Genomic DNA, 16326 nt, shown 5'->3' on the forward strand with positions numbered 1-16326 from the left:
TTGTATTAACAAACAAAACTCTTGCACAATTCCACTAGTTGATTTTGCTTTGCTTTCTTTTTTGCTTTTTGTATTTTATTTAGTTGCGATTGATTAACTTTGTTTGATTTGATTCTTTTAGTGAATTCTATGCCTAAATGTCGAAGCTTTAATGAGATAATTGTCTTTATTAACTTTTATAGTTGGTAAAATTTGCATTTGCCAATTCGTGTTTGTTTTTTACTTTTCTATTAAATATTAAAATCTAAAAATCCGCTTAAATCGTTTTCGTTTTTGTTTTCATTTTGTTTTTTGTTTTTTTGTTTTTTATTGTTGCGTTTGCAATGTTTAACCTTTTAGTTGTGTGCCCCAATGAGTGGCGCGTTGTGTGGCTTCGGCTTGCTTACTTTCCACGATAGATCTCAATGATGCGATCCTGATCGACATACTCGAAGATATGTGGCGCATCCATCAGTATGCCAATGGTGCCCGCCGTGGTCACAATGAAGAAAATATACAGCTGCAAGCGATCGATCACCATGGCCACGTACTTCCAATCCTCGCGAGTCTGTGAAGAGTTGAAGGAATGGAAAGAGTTGAAAAGGGTTGAGAGTGGAGTGGAAGAAGTTGAAAGAGTCGAAAGAGTTTTGGGAGCTCAAGGAATTGAAACATTTGAAAGAGGTATAGAAATTGACGGCATAGAAACAGTTAAAAAATAAAAGGAATAGATGGAATTGAAACATTATTTGTTCTCATCCACATGTTTCAGATCGTTCCATAGGTTTACCTATTTCAACTATTTCAATTCCTTTAAGAAGAAATTGAAATAATGGAAACAGTTGAAGCAATTGAGGGATGTAGCCAAAGTGAAGGACATGAAAGAATGGAAGAATTTAAAGCCCTGCAAGACATGCCCTAAGGCATGTCCATACTATCCCTACCCACCTGTATGTAGAGATCTTCGTTGCGCAGATGCTCGGCTATGAATTCGACCGCCTCCGTTGCCTTGCTGGCCTCGGGGGAGAGCAGTATGGAGTCGGAGGACTCGCTCTCGCGCCGACAGCCATCGCCCAGGCCAAGCTCGGCGCCGCTGTTCACCTTGCGATTGATCTTGCAATTGGGATGATGCAGATCCGAGAGCTCCATCACTTCCATTTTCGACTGCTTGCCGCCAATCGCGCTGATATGCTTGGGCAACTCGGCGGGCGAGCCGTAAGAGGGATGTGGATGGGCGGGCATGCTCATGCCGGGCATTTCCATCATCCAGCGTAGGCGGGTCTTGCGCGGACGCTTCATTAGCAGAAAGGCGGGCAAATAGTGCAGGAACACCGAACGTATCCACATGGGCATGCGGTGAGTGCGCGGTCCACGGAAATTCCAATTGATAATGATGACCGTGACGAGAATGGACACCGTGTTCATAATGAAGGTGAAGAGCAAATACTTGGCGATCAGCGGCAGCACCAGCGATGTAGGTGGCAAGATCTTTGACACAAGCAACAGGAACACAACCAGTGACAGCAAAATGCTAATGCCTAGCGTGACCTACGATCAAAATATATATGACTGAAGGAAACCAAAGCAAATCGAATCAATTTTGCGTACCTTTTCTCCCGCCTCTGCTGGCAAGTAGAAGACGAGCACGCAAAGGAATGAGATCAGCACCGTGGGAAGAATTAAATTGACCGTGTAGAACAGAGTTTTGCGTCTGATGATAATGTAAAAAGTGATATCCGTCTCGGTTGGGTGATTGCTATCGCCCTCATAGACATTCAGATAAGCGGGCACTTCGATAATATCCCAGGTACCCGACTTCCAATAATCGGACAGATCCACGAAATTCTTATTGTTGTACAGGGCCAGCGAGACCTGATCGCCATTGAACGTCCACGAGCCGAATTTCATGATGCACGTTTGCTGATCGAACGGGAAGTAGGTGACATCTATTGTGCAGGAGCTCTGATAAATTGCGGGCGGAACCCAGAGCACCTCGCCCGTGGGATAGATCAAGACGTTGGACTTGTAGCGCACCTCGTAGTTGCCATCGGCACTGGACATGGGGAAAAAGTGAGAGGTGAATTAGTAGCTGACATGATTACGGACTGAACTCCTAAGTACAGTAAACATTCAACACATTGTACAATAGATTATATAGTTATTTATTCAGAGAGAGAGAGAGAGATAGAGAGAGTTGGTGGAGAGTTTTTGGCGAGGTTGAGTTAGTAGAGTTAAAGCCATTTACTCACTTATTGAAGAGCACAATGTCCGGCTTCCAAACCTTATCCGGGGGCAGACGCAACACCCCGATTCCGCCGTAGTCAGCCTCATCCCATTGCAGCTGATAGTCGTACCAAACCAAACGTAACCAAACGTTTGATTTCATAATTTGATTTTTCTCATTCTTGGTTTCAATTCAATTTCAGTTCGATTTTCGAATAAGGTTTTTTTTTGTTTTTGATTGAGATTTTTTGAGATGATGGTGGTTGGTTGGTTGTGGTGATGGTTTGGTGGTGGTGGTGGTTGTATCAGAGAATCGATCGTTCAATACGCCGCAATACGTTGCGTATACGCAATATATATATATTTGTATACATATATATAAATATATATGTATATATAGTTGTGATTCGAGCGAATCAATGCGAATATATATTTTTGTTTTTCGTTTGTTTTTTTTTTTTTTGGACAGAGAAACACAGTTGAGAGAGCGGGTGGGAAGGTTAAGTTAAGACATTATTTGCATTTGTTCTTGATGTTGTTGTTGTTGTTGTTTGGTATATAAGTTTTGTTAGTTAAGTTGTTAATTGTTAAGAATGCAATCAATTGATTATTTTTAGTTTGTTAGTAAGTTTTTAAGTTGTTAGTAATCGTAATTATGCTAGGCATGAAGTTTCACTACAAACATACAAATACAAAGTCAAGGCAACACACGTGTAATTTTTAAGTATTTACAAAGCATAAACCAAAACTCAAAGAAATTGGCTGGCGGGCTAGCCACGCCCACTGGTTCGACATACTGGATTTATAGCATAGATATGTACATCTATATACCGATGCTATGTGCATGCGTGTAAGGGCGGAGGGCGTGGCTGGGGCGCACTGTGCGTGTATTTGCAGCAACAAAACTCAAGAATTAGTATTATTTATGGAACAGTTTTTACACGCTACTAAAAAGTTAGTATTTGTTTTTGGGTTTATTTTTCTATTACTTGTGGTATTTAGTAATTGTTTTTGTTTTTTTTTTTTTTGGTATTTTTGATTGTTATGGAACACTTACGACATTGATTAGCTGTACGAACGCCAAACCAAATCTTACTCCAACTTTTTGTGTCATATTTTGTACGGGTCGTATGAGTTTATTGTAGCCTCGAAAGAGGTCACGCACCAGGCGCTCTTCGTCTTCGGATGCACTGACTAAAAACACAAAACAGAAGAATACACACACAAAAAGGAACAGGAAGAAGAAGAAGAAGAAACACAAACAAAATTAAAACCAAATTAAAAGAGTACAAAATGAGGAAGAAGAAGACACAGAATAGGAAAAAAAGCATATAACAAACATATATGAGCACAATTTTTCTTTCTTTAATGTTGTTGTTAGTTGTTGTAGTTGTTGTTTATGTTTCAAATAAGAGACAGAGATAGAGATAGGTAGATAGAGAGAGAGAGACAGAGAGAGAGAGCGAGGCAGAGCTCGTTTTTCTTTTTGACTAGTTTATAAAGTTAGAGACTTAACGCCGATTCTTTTAAAAGCTTTCAACTAGGGAAAATTAAAGATGACATTGTTGTTGTGGTTGTTGTTGTTGTAGATAGTGTTGTTGTGCTTGGTTGTCTGTTTGGAGCCTACGTTGCGTATACGCCGCATCTGACGCCTTTGCACTCAGCAGCTGTGCGCGCTAGAAACCAATTGCAAAGCACTTCCAGCGCGCACAGTGTTCTCTGTAATGCAAGGACCTCTTTCGATAATTTACAGTCCTAGAGCTAGTTACAATAACGGTGCGAAACGGGTGTGCTCGACTAAAGGGCTGCCCTACAACTGCTCTACATAAAAAGAACAACTCTAAAATGCTTAACTAGATGACAATCATTGACAGCTAGGTTTATCCGACAGCTAAGGAGAGAGAGAGAGAAAGGAGAGAGGGAGAGAGAGAGAGAGCTAGCGAGAGAGCGAATGTCTTTGCGCGCTCTCTCTGCTGACAGCTGAAAAGCTGCAGAGCTCATGTGCAGAAAACTGGGATGCGGATGCTGCATGGCAATGTCCCTGCTATGTATATGTATGTGTGTGTGAGTGCGCGCGCGAGTGTGTGACCGGGTTATGCTTGTGTGTTATATAGAGCACAAACGGCAGCTGCCTATATCTTATATATACACATATATGTTTGTCTATAGGGTATTCGCAGAGTTTCAAGTTGCAGTTAAGCTATTTAATTAGATGAGCAGGGGCGGAGTGAGGGGAGTACATGAATGTAGGTGTATGTATGTATACATGTATGTGTTTGAGTATGTGTGTGTATTAGCTCTAAGTACACACCGCGTCTTGGGGCTTCTGCTTTTCACAAACTATGACTAAACACTTACAGTTAGAGAGATAGATAGAGAGATATTCGCTAGATTGGACTGCTCAGAACAGAAGGAGTATGAATTAAGATTCGGCAGTTGATACAGAAATCTTTTTGTTTTCTTTTGTTTTGTTCATTTTCAATTTCAAAATTTCGATTTGGTTTTCATAAATAGTTTCAGTTGCTTTTCATGTGTATCCATCTGCTACGCTTTGCAGTAATTCATAATTTCATTTTTTGGTGGAAGGGAAAAGTTGTTAATTACAAAAGCAGAGATAGGCTAAAAAATGTCGCTAAGATTAGGTGGATTGGTATGAAAATAGTTGCTTGATAGAGTATTTAAAAGTTAGGGTATAGGAGTTAAAAAGTATATAAATAGTATGCTAAAGCATTTGAGGTAAATATATTGTTATAGAGTAGCTATATAGCTAGAAGATCTAAGCTGCATTTGATATATATATTTAGTTTATATATAGATTAAAGAGCGGGTGCTAGGAGAAAGACAGAAAGAGAGAGAGAGAGAGAGAGAGTCTATGGCTACTAATGATTAGGAGTATATCGCTTATATGGCATATAAAATTTTGAAGAGTTGCATTTAATGATCGGCGCAGTCGTATTTTTTTAATGATTTTCTTTTTGGCAGCGCTGCAGCAGTGACGCTTTGGCAAATTCCTCAAGTCTCAGTTCAATCCACAGTCGAGTCGATTGTGTGGTTATACTTATTTAAACATAGTTGATGTTGTTGTTGTTGTTGTTGTTGTTGTTGTTGTTTGGATGCCTAACTATAGTTATATATATGTACTACAGGCACAGGCACAGGCAGAGGCTGAGGCTGAGGTTGGTTGCTGTGGCTAAGGCTGCGGCTGAGGCTGAGGCAGAGGCCGAGGCTGGCTGTTGGCTGTTGTTTGTTGCTGCTTTTGTTGGCTAATTAGAAGACTTGCGGAATTTGTCAAGGCGTCGCTGCTTGCGCGTTTTGTATTAAATTTAAGAAAAAAATCAAATCATTGCTGTAAAATTTGCTAGTTTCTTGGCTTACAAAAAAAATATATTTTCAAAATATATATATTGTTATATATGTTAAGAGTTTACTTTACGAGCGTCGCCTCGTTATATAACCCCCGACAATAGAGGCAAGTGCCACAACCCCGCACACGTACCTCGTGCAATCAATAGCAGCGACATGATGCTGCACAGCAGCCAAGTCCTGGCAAATAAATCCATTGTCCTTGCTTCTGGCAGTTGTCTTCCTATTTAATATGCAGACCAGGCATAGCTATATATATTTATTTATATATATATTTATTTATATATATGTAAATTCCACACTGGCAGCGTACAAAGAATAACTATATATCACTCGTTTTTCTATTGAATTTTTCAATTTTCACTCTACCTTAGTTTTGCTAAGGTGTTTTTTGATTTTTCCACAAATTTTCGGCAACTTTTCTGCGGCCTGGCCGAATTTTCCAACTTGAACTGCGGCAGTTTGGGTGCGGATTAAGCTGAAACTCGTTTTCTGGACTCTGGATAAAAATCAATGAGATGCGAGCAGAATCTCAGTTGATGCGCACAGCAGCTGAGCAGGCGCAGGCGCATTTGCCCAACCGCTCTTCATCTCCCAGAGAAAGAAAGAGAGAGAGCGGATAAAAGTGTCGGCTGGCAGGGTGGCTCACGCAGTTTGTAAACAAAAGACACACGTTGTGTTCTTTAAGGGTTGGCCTTGTCCGGCATCAGCTCACAGCTGTTGCTGGCTTTGTTTACCTGCCAAAGGCAGAGCTGCCAACATCTCTAAAAGCACTTACACAGTGCATGGGAAAAGTACTGCTCCAATGAACGCACTTCCTCAATCTAAATCACATTTTTGCTTTTTTTAAATCTGTTTAATTATGACACCAGCTAGACATAAAGGTCAACAGGGCGTTAACGTTGTTTACGATTTAATCATTATAGCCAGAAGCTAGCATTAATACACAGCAAACAGTTCCTCATGGCGCCCAAATGATATGCAAAATCCGCATCATAAACTTGTCCTAAGCTTTCGTTACGCACCTTAACTAAAAAACAGAAACAAAAACAAACAGCTGAGCAAGCACAGTTCATATTTCAAATAGTTACACAGTACATCTTAACTAGTTATGAAAATTGGGAAAAAAAAATTGTTAGATTTTTGAAGACAAATTAACATTTTTTTGTTTTTGCTTATGTCAGCCTGCCATAGCTAACGAAATCTTCATTAGTTATACCAAAATGCTTGGACCGAAAGATAAATTAGTAAAAAATATATAGAAAAATATTATTAATAATACTTTAAAAACAAGTACTTATTTTTAATAAATTAAACAATCGATACAATATATAAAACACAAATAAATAAAAAAAATTATTATCTTTAAAAAAATTAATACATAATATACAAATTTAAAATAAAAATAACAACATTCAAAAGTTTTTAAAAAATATTACATAAAAATTAAATAATAAAAATAGTTATAAAATAAATTAGTTTATTTATTTAACTGAACACAATATATATTTGAAAAAGGTAAATAAATGTATTTAAAATATAAATAATTAAATGATAGAAAAATATATAAATCCCTAAAATATGAGTGCAATAGAAAAATTTTACAATGCTGCACACTGATCCACAATGAAGAGGCTCCACTGTATATGTAATATATTTTAATGGCTGCACTCGCATTCGCATTCGAAGTCGCTTAACTAGCTTTTAATTGCAAGAACCCCTTCCGCATGCAGGCATTGACAGATGCCAGCGCAATTTGTTGGAGAACAATCGCTTAAAATTTATTTAAGAAATAGAAATAAATTGTGTGTATGAAAATATTATATAAGTAAAAATAAGAAGAGAAAAATAACTTAATGCATGCCAACTAAAGCCGCGTGTTAGACGTTTGGTAATGAAAGCATATTTTTGCATTGTTGATGCCTTCATATGAGCGCATGACAGCGCAATACAATGCAAACGAAAGACTCAGGCCACGAACGTGCCGCATAGAAAAAAAAACAACAACGACTACAAACGTATGATACATGAGCAAACGAAGACAACTTGGACTCTGTCAGAGGTAGCATCAGCATCAGCAAAGAGAAAAACAAACGCTAAGGTCGCCAAGCGCGCATAAAAACTCAATCTTTAGCTTTTGTTGTAGTTGGCGCAATTTGGCTGCCTATTTGGTGTCACCACACATCATCAGCAGCGGCAGCAGCAGCACCACCACCACCAGCAGTTGCAGTTGCAATTGCATTTGCTGTTGAGTCTGACTCCGATAAAAATCACGTTTGAAACGCCAACGCAAATTACATGATATTAATATTTTTTGTTTTTTTTTTTTTTTTTTCATTCTGATCTTTTGTATAGCTATTCCATCAAAGTTTTCTACTTAATTATTGACTGCATTCGATTGAAACACTTTTCGGGATGGCAGCTGCTTTCAAGGTTGCGACGTGCCGCAGATGGCCTACAAAAGTACACAGATCTGCTTACCTAACAACTGGGCGTAGCTTTACTGTTATGCATACCTAAGCACCTAAAACAATACTTTTTATTTTTTTAAATATTTTTGGAGCACAGATTACTTGAATTTGCCCAAATTATATGCAAAGCGCACATCATAAGCTTAAGTTTTTGTGACGCATCATAACTTCATAAAAAATAAAAATAAAAAAAACAGCCGCATTCCCAGCTTTACTAAAATGTACAACATAGTTTAACTACAAACACTTAACTGTGTACATTTAAAAAAAAAATAATTTATCAATTTTAATTTTAATTAAATTTTTTTATAAATATAAAGCTGTTAAAATTAAATGATAAATACATCAAACAATTTGTTTATTTTTTCTACATTTTTTTTGGAGCATATTTTGACTGACAGCAATTTGTTTTAATGGATTGCTTAATTATTTGGCTTAGCATCCGCTTGGCTCTTCTGATTTTAAAAAACAATTAATCATAAGCTTAAGACATATTTATAAATATATTTATATATATATATATAAATATATGTGGGTTTATAATATTTGAATTGTACATGCCTCATTCTATGCAAATTCGTTGTGTGTGAATGTAATAAATAATAATTCGCGAAACGTTAATAGAAACGTAATGTGATACCATAAACATTTAGACTGCCTTTTGTGTTGTTTGCTTCTCATAGCTAAATAAATTAATTAGCCAGGCACACTTGCAGACAAAACACTTGTATGAATTCGTGTTAATTTTTGCACCAAAGATTCTTGCGCAGATGCCAAGACTCTAGCCAACAGCAACTGCATATTAATACAAAAGAAACACATAGAAGCAAAACAAAACAAAAAAAAAAAAAAAACAGTCCAAAATGAGCAACTCACCGAAAATTGCACAATTAGCAAAAGTCTACCGACAGTTGATGCTGCTGCTACTACTGCTGCTGCTGCTGCGGCAGTTGGGCAACATTAAAAGTCCTCAACCATATTAACACTTTGGGCAATATTTTGCGGCGCGCCGCAGCGCTCAAAATTTGTGTCAAACCTAACAACAGCAACAACAATGATCGAAAATCATGCAGCAAAGCGCACGACCAACAACAGCAACACAACAAATAACCCACAAACCAAATGGTAAAATACAGCTTGGCACATAAATCGAACACGATTTGACACACGTTCACAAAGTTGTGCATTTCTGTTACGAGGCAGCCCCATTTTCAAGGGGCACTCCAATAAGGAAGTGCAGCAGGTGACACAAGTTAGCTGCCTTATTGCTTCCTCATGGGCCGCACATGCCACGGCCTTAATAGGGTTTAAAGTTAACGCCATTTTGCAACTGCCACCCAGCAGAGCAGAAAATAATTGAACTGCCTGAAAGTAGGCAACCATTTTTATGAGTAAACAAATGACTACCTGTAGCTGTTATAAACAATGTAAAATGTATGCGTAATAGTTTAAGTATTGTATTATATAATTATATATACCGAATGCCTTTACTTTCGATTTTTTAAAATTTCTATTTGATAATAACAGCTAAGAGATATCGCTCAATGACTTTAATAAACTGCCTGAAAGTAGGCAACCCTTTTGAATAAAGCGACTTGAACTAAGAGCAGCATAATAACAACTATATTTAAGTTACTCATTTGCTGATGATATGTTCATAAGTTATTAAGCTTATCAAAGGCTAAAAATACTACCGAGCGAGATACGCTCCTCAAATAAGATTTGCCTAATCAGCTCTAACTAATGTACGAAACATATTTTACAAACTAAAAATATTTAAAATAGAAAATTAAACAAAAATAATTCTTGAAAGATCATTAAAAATATAAATCAAATCAAATTTACTTTTCCACTTCAGTCATAGTCAAACGCTTTAAAATCACGCGCACGAAAGTAGGCAACACTTTTTGTTAACTCAAATTTCACTAAGCGCAGCAAAGTATGAATTCGAAAAACCTCCAGAAATCTTACACAAATCACTGCTAAATTTAATTGTTTATTATTTTAAGACCGACAGCTAAATATGAGCGAACAAAACTTCGTTGGTACATTCTTATTTTATGCCATAAAAACTATTTACAAAACTCCAGTTGACCCTAAACTACCCAGCCATGTCTATTAGCATATTCAACTGTCAATCATGTGTCAATCAATCTGCCCCTTATGTGCTATATAGGAGTCGTACAGCGTGGACTGCTTGCGTCTCTTCAGCCGAGAGCAGGCTATGAACAGCATCACAGTCAGCACACAAAGTAGCGCCGAGCAGCTGGCTGTCAGTGCTGAGAAGGTGGAGGTCTTCAGGCAAGTCTGATGCGGTAACTGTGGTTTTGCCTGGCGATGAGCATAGACATCGTCGCCATCGGATTCGCCCTCCTGCAGCACGCGGAGCGACTGAAACAGATTCACATTCTCCGAGAGCGAAGCTTGTGCCGGACTCTCTGTAGCTTCGATTGCAGCGTCTGAGAGCGGTGGCAGCGACAAATTCGTTGCTGTCATGTTAGACGTGTCGCGTTTGGTGACGGCCTTCAAGTTGCGCCAGTGACAAGGCTGACTCTGCGAACGAACAAGATTATATAAATAGCTTTCAGAGTCAAAACCTGCTCTGTGATCATCTTACCGGACAACGCCCATGGCACATGCGCACATCGCACTCAATGTACAGCGCCGGAGAGCCCGTAAAACGAAAGGTTTTCATATAAGCATACACCTGCGTCTCGAACACGCCCGAATCCGACCAGGAGCCCCTGAAGCGTGAGATAAGCTTGTCGTCCACGGGACAGCCCTGATGATCAATCAACTGAATGCGCTTGTTGGCCCCATTGTGCGCATAGCAATCATTCACAACTATATCAAAGCCGTCTAAAAGGGAGAGGATAATTAAGTAACACAATTATTACAGTTGTGTGAAGTATACACACCATATTTGCTTCGCATATAGATGATCAGCGTCAAAGGATCGCCCACGCGCACTGGACCAGTTACACGTGGTCCACCAATGCCATAACCATTCTGGATCTCCATATAACACTCAGGTGGGCTGAGAGTGAACACCACCGGATTGCCTGTTGCAACTCTATAAGAAAAATGCAAAAGAATTAGATATTGACTGTATATATAGCGGAATAAGGCTAACAATTGGGAGATACTTCCTCCGTAACAGATAAATGACTGAAATTTGAGGTAGTTCACTAAGAAATGGAAAATACCTAAGAGATAGACAAATGGAGGGATAGAGAGATACTGAGATAGAGGGATAGATAAACATAGATAAACAGCGATAGAGATATAAAGCGATAGAGAGAAAGAGGCATAGAGAGATAAAGAGATAGAGAGATGGAGAGATAGAGAACTAGAGATATAGAGAGATAGAGATACGACTTCACAAAAATATATCTAAATTGGAATATTATACTATATATATATACTAGAAGATACATCACACAACTTAATCTGATTTCTACTGAACGATTTCTAGTTATGGAAAAACTTACTCCACATCTAAGAAGGGAAACGTGACGGTCTTCCAGAAATCATAGCCATATTCACAGGTGACCTTGAAATGTTCATCATACTCCTCTTCGATCAGCGGATTATACTGAACAGTAACTGTGTTCCACATAAAGTTCTGCAATATATACATATATATAGTACATAAAAACGATATATATGAAGCATACGCACTGTGGGATTCTTGCGACTCTCTTCCTGCAGAGTATTCTTGCCCAGGGTGCCGCAGCGATTCAATTGTATGTAGAACTCGTAGTAGTCCCTGCCAGAGCCATTGATGTACATGCAATCGGGATCGTACGCATAGCCAGCAGAATAGAGCAAGCCACTGAATGAGCCATTGAAGCCAATGCGTATTTTCATATAATCATCTTGGCATTCAGCTTCAATATCTGTCGGGCATTAGACGTGAATTAGACTAAATTTAGATACAGTTAGTTGAGCACTTACGCTGCACTCGGGTGCTGTTGTGCGCGTACTGTTGCCCGGAGTAGTCCTGCTCCCAGTATTCCTCGTGCCACTTGCTGCCCTCATAGGGCGCCGCATGATAGCCCGCACTGCCTGTTGGAGCTCCACTTGAGTCCACGCCAGTTGAGCCGTATTCCAAATGCACGGGATGCCCAATGCGCTGTGGCACATAGCCAGATGAATCGGGCACGTGATCGGGCTAGAATGAGAATCTTGTTATACCAAGTCAGTGATTGTAGTCCTCACTCACTCACCACCTCGTGCTGCAGCCTGTTTCGCTCCACAGCCAGGCTGCTGCGATTGCGCACATCCTTGGCGAATTTCTTCTGTGCCGGCAGTCCAGCACGCTTGGCCAGCTTGGAGGGCGGTGTGGTGGGCCCAGAGATATACGATTTTGATGAAATTGACACCAGCTGCTGCTGAGGTTCATCTGAGGTGTTGCTAGCCAGCGGACGGGCCTGCCGCTTCGAGGCAGAGCGTGGCGTTGTCGTCTGTATGCGACCTTTGAAGCTGCGACCAGGTGGTGCAGCGGGTGTTGGCGTCGGTGCTGCTGTGGTGGTGGCCACCGCTGCCTTGCTCACTATGGCATAGTCGGTGCTCAGTTCAATGCTACGACTGGGCTCCGGCTGCTGCAGAAAAACGGGTATGCACAATTGCCATAAGTAAAATCAAGCAAGTTTGTGTCTTAAGTCTTTCGTTTGAAAACAGCTGCATCATTGATTAAGAAATGGCAGGCAGGCCACATAATTTGTGCAACGCCATCTCTTCCGCTGAACTGGGAAGCTACGCAATATGGCAAAGCATATCCGTTAGACCGGGGCGATTGGCCAACGCGATTTGGTTACGGTTCATGTGCTGTATGCTGCTTAGCATAATCAGGAAGTTCGTTCTTAGAATGCAGTTTAACTGTTAAATAGATTAGTTTTTTTTTCAACTGATTTGCCTCTATGCGAATGCAGCAGCAAACAAAAGACTTAGGCAACAAACTTGCTTGGCGCAATAGTGAAAGGCAAATTGAGAACATTTGCCATAGGTCTTGACTTACCCGCAGCAACTGCATTAGCAGCAGCAAATAGCCCGCAAATCTGCACAGCTTCATGTCTCACACGCAACTAGTCGAAGCTGCAAAGATAAATATTCAATATAATCATTATTGGAAGGCCAAATAATAACAAGAACCTTGTGTTCTGTTCAGCCTGGATGCATCGCCAACACGTCAGCGGCATGCGTAGCATGGCAGGAAGGAAGTTTGTTTGGTTCATAAATTAATTATGGTCAATATGCGAGGAACATAAACATCAGCAACATCAGCAACGTCAACAGCATCAGCGCGCTGTCGCCCAGAACAATAGCTGACAATGGCGTTAAGGTCGAAGGCATAAAACTCAGACTGTCAGCTAAATGCTTTGCTTTAATTAAAAAATTATAGCCAAAGCCACGCATGTAGAACCCTTCTTGAGATTAGTTCTTCATGAATCACACAGTCGCAACTGTGATTCGGTTCGTCTGCCTCGCTGCCTGCCACGCCTCTCCTCTCGCCTTTACCTTGCCAACACCTCCGCACAAATGCTTGACTGCGCTTTATACCTAGCTGTAAAAACGCACGCCGTTTGCTTAATTGTTGTTGTTAATACACTGCCAGAGGGCATGTAACTAGAGTCATCAAATATGTAGTCTAAGCATGTGTTGAATTCATAAATAGTTTTGACTGAAGAATTTATTGAGCTATGGCTGCTTCTATACACAGAAGTCTCTAGGCTTGCTTCTATTTGCTGCAGCGTAAATATAAATGTTATACATAGTTAATATATACCTGCTGTAGTTAATATATAAAGCTGTCATAATGAATATCGATCGACTATATAGTAATAATATTAAAGCTATGTCTTTCTATGTACATTCGATATTTATACCAATTTCAATTCATATTAAAATTACTTTGATACAGCCATATGTGTGTCCTAAGAGCTAGTCTTTGCTTCAATTAAAAAATCATAACTTGAAAGTTTGTTTATATCAGAATCACATCATCATATCATATCATATCATATCATATCATATCATATCATATGATATCATATGATATCATATTAACGATCAGTTCTAAGTATTTCTTGTGTACCAGAATCTAAGCTTTAGCTTTAAGTTAACTAGATTCAAGTTGACTTAAACTTATGCCCAGTAAATTTCCCCTCCAGTCGCTAGGGTATTCAATTTTTGGTCTGCCATTAGAGTAAGCGCTTCTTTCTTGTTATAATTACTGTAGGTTTGGCTTCTGCTGCTCTTTGTTTGTTTTGTTTATTTGCTGATTCGGGGTTCGCTTTGGTTTTACATCTGTTATGCAATAGTTTTTTTTTTGCGGTTTCGGTTTCGGTTTTTGGCTTTCATTATTTTTTTATATTTTTTAACATTTATTTATATATATTTTTTTTTTTTGTATGTTCGCATTGCTGTTCTTTAATGCTCAGCTCCTCCTTCGCCTCCGCAACTGCCTCGTAATTATTTTTAATTGTTGTTGCCTGACCTTGAGCCAGCCGTTCAAGCTTTGTTTTCTTACCACGCATTCACCTACAATGTTAGCAATGCTAACGGTATCTGCACGTTATGGCTAAAGCACGAGTCTAACACGAACCGTTTGACAGTTGACAGTTTGTTGTTCTTTCTTTATCTCTAGGTTTATTGACCGCAACTTAAAGTTAATGCGTGCTTTTAGTTAGACAGTAATTAAATGACTTTGAATGACTTAAGAATAAGACTTAAGATGTCTTAAAAGAAGTGGGCTTGGTTATTAGACAAACAAAAAATAACTGTAATGGTTGAGAGTCTCTTAGATGTGCATAGGATGAGCCTTTGATAAGAAAGACTTAACGTGTGCCGTTTATTGCTGAACTTATGAGAGCTCAAGAATTCAATTCATATGTACTTAAAAATGATTTCAGAAGGGAAATATTAGATATGATATTAATTTAAGATTTTATATGACACTTGACTTTTTATTTTTATTTTTTTCATCATGTAGCAAAGTTTGCTCCAAACTTTAACTTGTTTTTAACATATATAGTTTGAAATATTCTAAAAAAAATTTATTTTCGTAATTTTCATAGAAAATCGCGAAGTTTTTTTTTATAAAAATGAAAAAAAATATTATTTGTAATTTAAATTATAGTATTTAAATATATTCAATAAATAATAAAATGAATACTCTACTTGACTTTAAAATAAAAATAACTAAATCAAGTTCAACATATTTTACAAGTCAGTTTTTAGTTTTTCATAGTCAAATAATAAAGCTATAGTCCGTAAAGCAAAAATATCTTTTATTAAAGGCTTTAATAACCATAGTTTTAAAGCAGTACTCACCTTCTGTAGGTCTAAAGCCGCGTCTGCCTTTCTGTCTTAAGCTTCCGTTCACGTTTAATCACGTTTTATTTTCACAATTTTTTTTTTTTTTGGTTTTTAGCTGGCCAAGCACTGACCTGCTCCAAGTTTTAACTCGTTTTGCTTAGCGCCCGAAATTTGTTAATGGTTTTTAAAATAGTTAGCTCACACACAATCACTCACGTGGCACGCACTTTGACCAACTGACATGGAAAAACTTGGCCCATTTTATTTTCTTTTTTTTTTGCTTCACATTTAACAAATCCTATAAAAGTTGACGAGCCGTGCCCAAAATAATGCCTAAAGCGTTAACAAAACACTTGTGCGTGCGACTGGGCTGGGTTAGGGTTTTCCTCTTCTTCTTCTTCTCCTGGTGCTGCTGCTCTTGTTTGGCTTTTGGGATATTGCGCGATTTTGTTATGCAGTTATGTGTGGCCCGATGTTTTCTACACCATTTATGCCATTTATCTATCTGAGTCGTGCTGCACGTCTCGGCCAAAGTTTTGTTAGTTTTTCCGTCTCGTTTTTCGGTTTTTTGGAAGCCCGAAAAATCACTCAAGTGCAACTTGCCAAATAGAATCAGCGGCCGGGCCACAGCAGCGTTTTATATGGATGTTGCCCAACATTACATAAGAGGCCCTCCTTTATGAACGAATTCCGACCAGCGTATATCGTATGCGGTATACCGTATATCGTATGCCAAGTTCCGATAGCCAAGCCTTTGCTTTGCAGCTCTTCGCGTTACGCGCAGGTGTGAAGCGAAGCGCGGCTAGCGCAAATCTTTATAGAGTTTTGCCAACCAGCCAGAGCTTAGAAGCTGAGAGCACCAGCCACAAGCTATGGGCAGATTGTTGTGAAAGAAGCTGCCAGTTAGCCTATCTGGCGACCCAACCAGAGACCCAACCAGAGAGTTGGGCTGGGCGCCAGCTCTGGTAACAGC

The 16326-nt window shown here is 39.0% G+C and overlaps 2 protein-coding genes across 2 annotated transcripts; both read right to left on the reverse strand.

Moving 5' to 3' along the window:
• Positions 1 to 258: 258 nt before the first annotated feature.
• On the reverse strand, positions 259 to 5859 carry LOC111591911 (acetylcholine receptor subunit beta-like 1). The gene is made up of 6 exons (XM_030223766.1): positions 5696 to 5859; positions 3257 to 3393; positions 2226 to 2380; positions 1585 to 2029; positions 925 to 1524; positions 259 to 547 (listed from the first exon to the last, which is right to left on the reverse strand). The coding sequence occupies exons 1-6, from the start codon at positions 5757 to 5759 to the stop codon at positions 383 to 385; spliced, it is 1566 nt and encodes a 521-aa protein (XP_030079626.1). The 5' UTR covers positions 5760 to 5859; the 3' UTR covers positions 259 to 382.
• Positions 5860 to 10178: 4319 nt separating this feature from the next.
• LOC111591930 lies at positions 10179 to 15421 on the reverse strand. The gene is made up of 9 exons (XM_023303860.2): positions 15369 to 15421; positions 13054 to 13130; positions 12263 to 12637; positions 11991 to 12207; positions 11715 to 11932; positions 11525 to 11658; positions 10952 to 11106; positions 10651 to 10892; positions 10179 to 10586 (listed from the first exon to the last, which is right to left on the reverse strand). The coding sequence occupies exons 2-9, from the start codon at positions 13105 to 13107 to the stop codon at positions 10179 to 10181; spliced, it is 1803 nt and encodes a 600-aa protein (XP_023159628.2). The 5' UTR covers positions 13108 to 13130; positions 15369 to 15421.
• Positions 15422 to 16326: the final 905 nt, after the last annotated feature.

Source organism: Drosophila hydei, unplaced genomic scaffold, assembly GCF_003285905.1.
Source record: "Drosophila hydei strain 15085-1641.00,03,60 unplaced genomic scaffold, DhydRS2 tig00000283-arrow-arrow-pilon, whole genome shotgun sequence".
NCBI lineage: Eukaryota > Metazoa > Arthropoda > Insecta > Diptera > Drosophilidae > Drosophila > Drosophila hydei.

Excerpts from the sequence above, each read along its gene's own strand:
- LOC111591930 (XM_023303860.2), bottom strand. The coding sequence starts at position 13,107 with ATGAAGCTGTGCAGATTTGCGGGCTATTTGCTGCTGCTAATGCAGTTG. Across the intron at positions 12,208-12,262 it reads ACAGGCTGCAGCACGAGGTG|CCCGATCACGTGCCCGATTC; the intron begins GTGAGTGAGTGA and ends TTCTCATTCTAG. Across the intron at positions 11,933-11,990 it reads CAACAGCACCCGAGTGCAGC|ATATTGAAGCTGAATGCCAA; the intron begins GTAAGTGCTCAA and ends AATGCCCGACAG.
- LOC111591911 (XM_030223766.1), bottom strand. The coding sequence starts at position 5,759 with ATGGATTTATTTGCCAGGACTTGGCTGCTGTGCAGCATCATGTCGCTG. Across the intron at positions 2,381-3,256 it reads TCGTACAGCTAATCAATGTC|AATGAGAAAAATCAAATTAT; the intron begins GTAAGTGTTCCA and ends ATTGAAACCAAG. Across the intron at positions 2,030-2,225 it reads GACATTGTGCTCTTCAATAA|TGCCGATGGCAACTACGAGG; the intron begins GTGAGTAAATGG and ends CCCCATGTCCAG.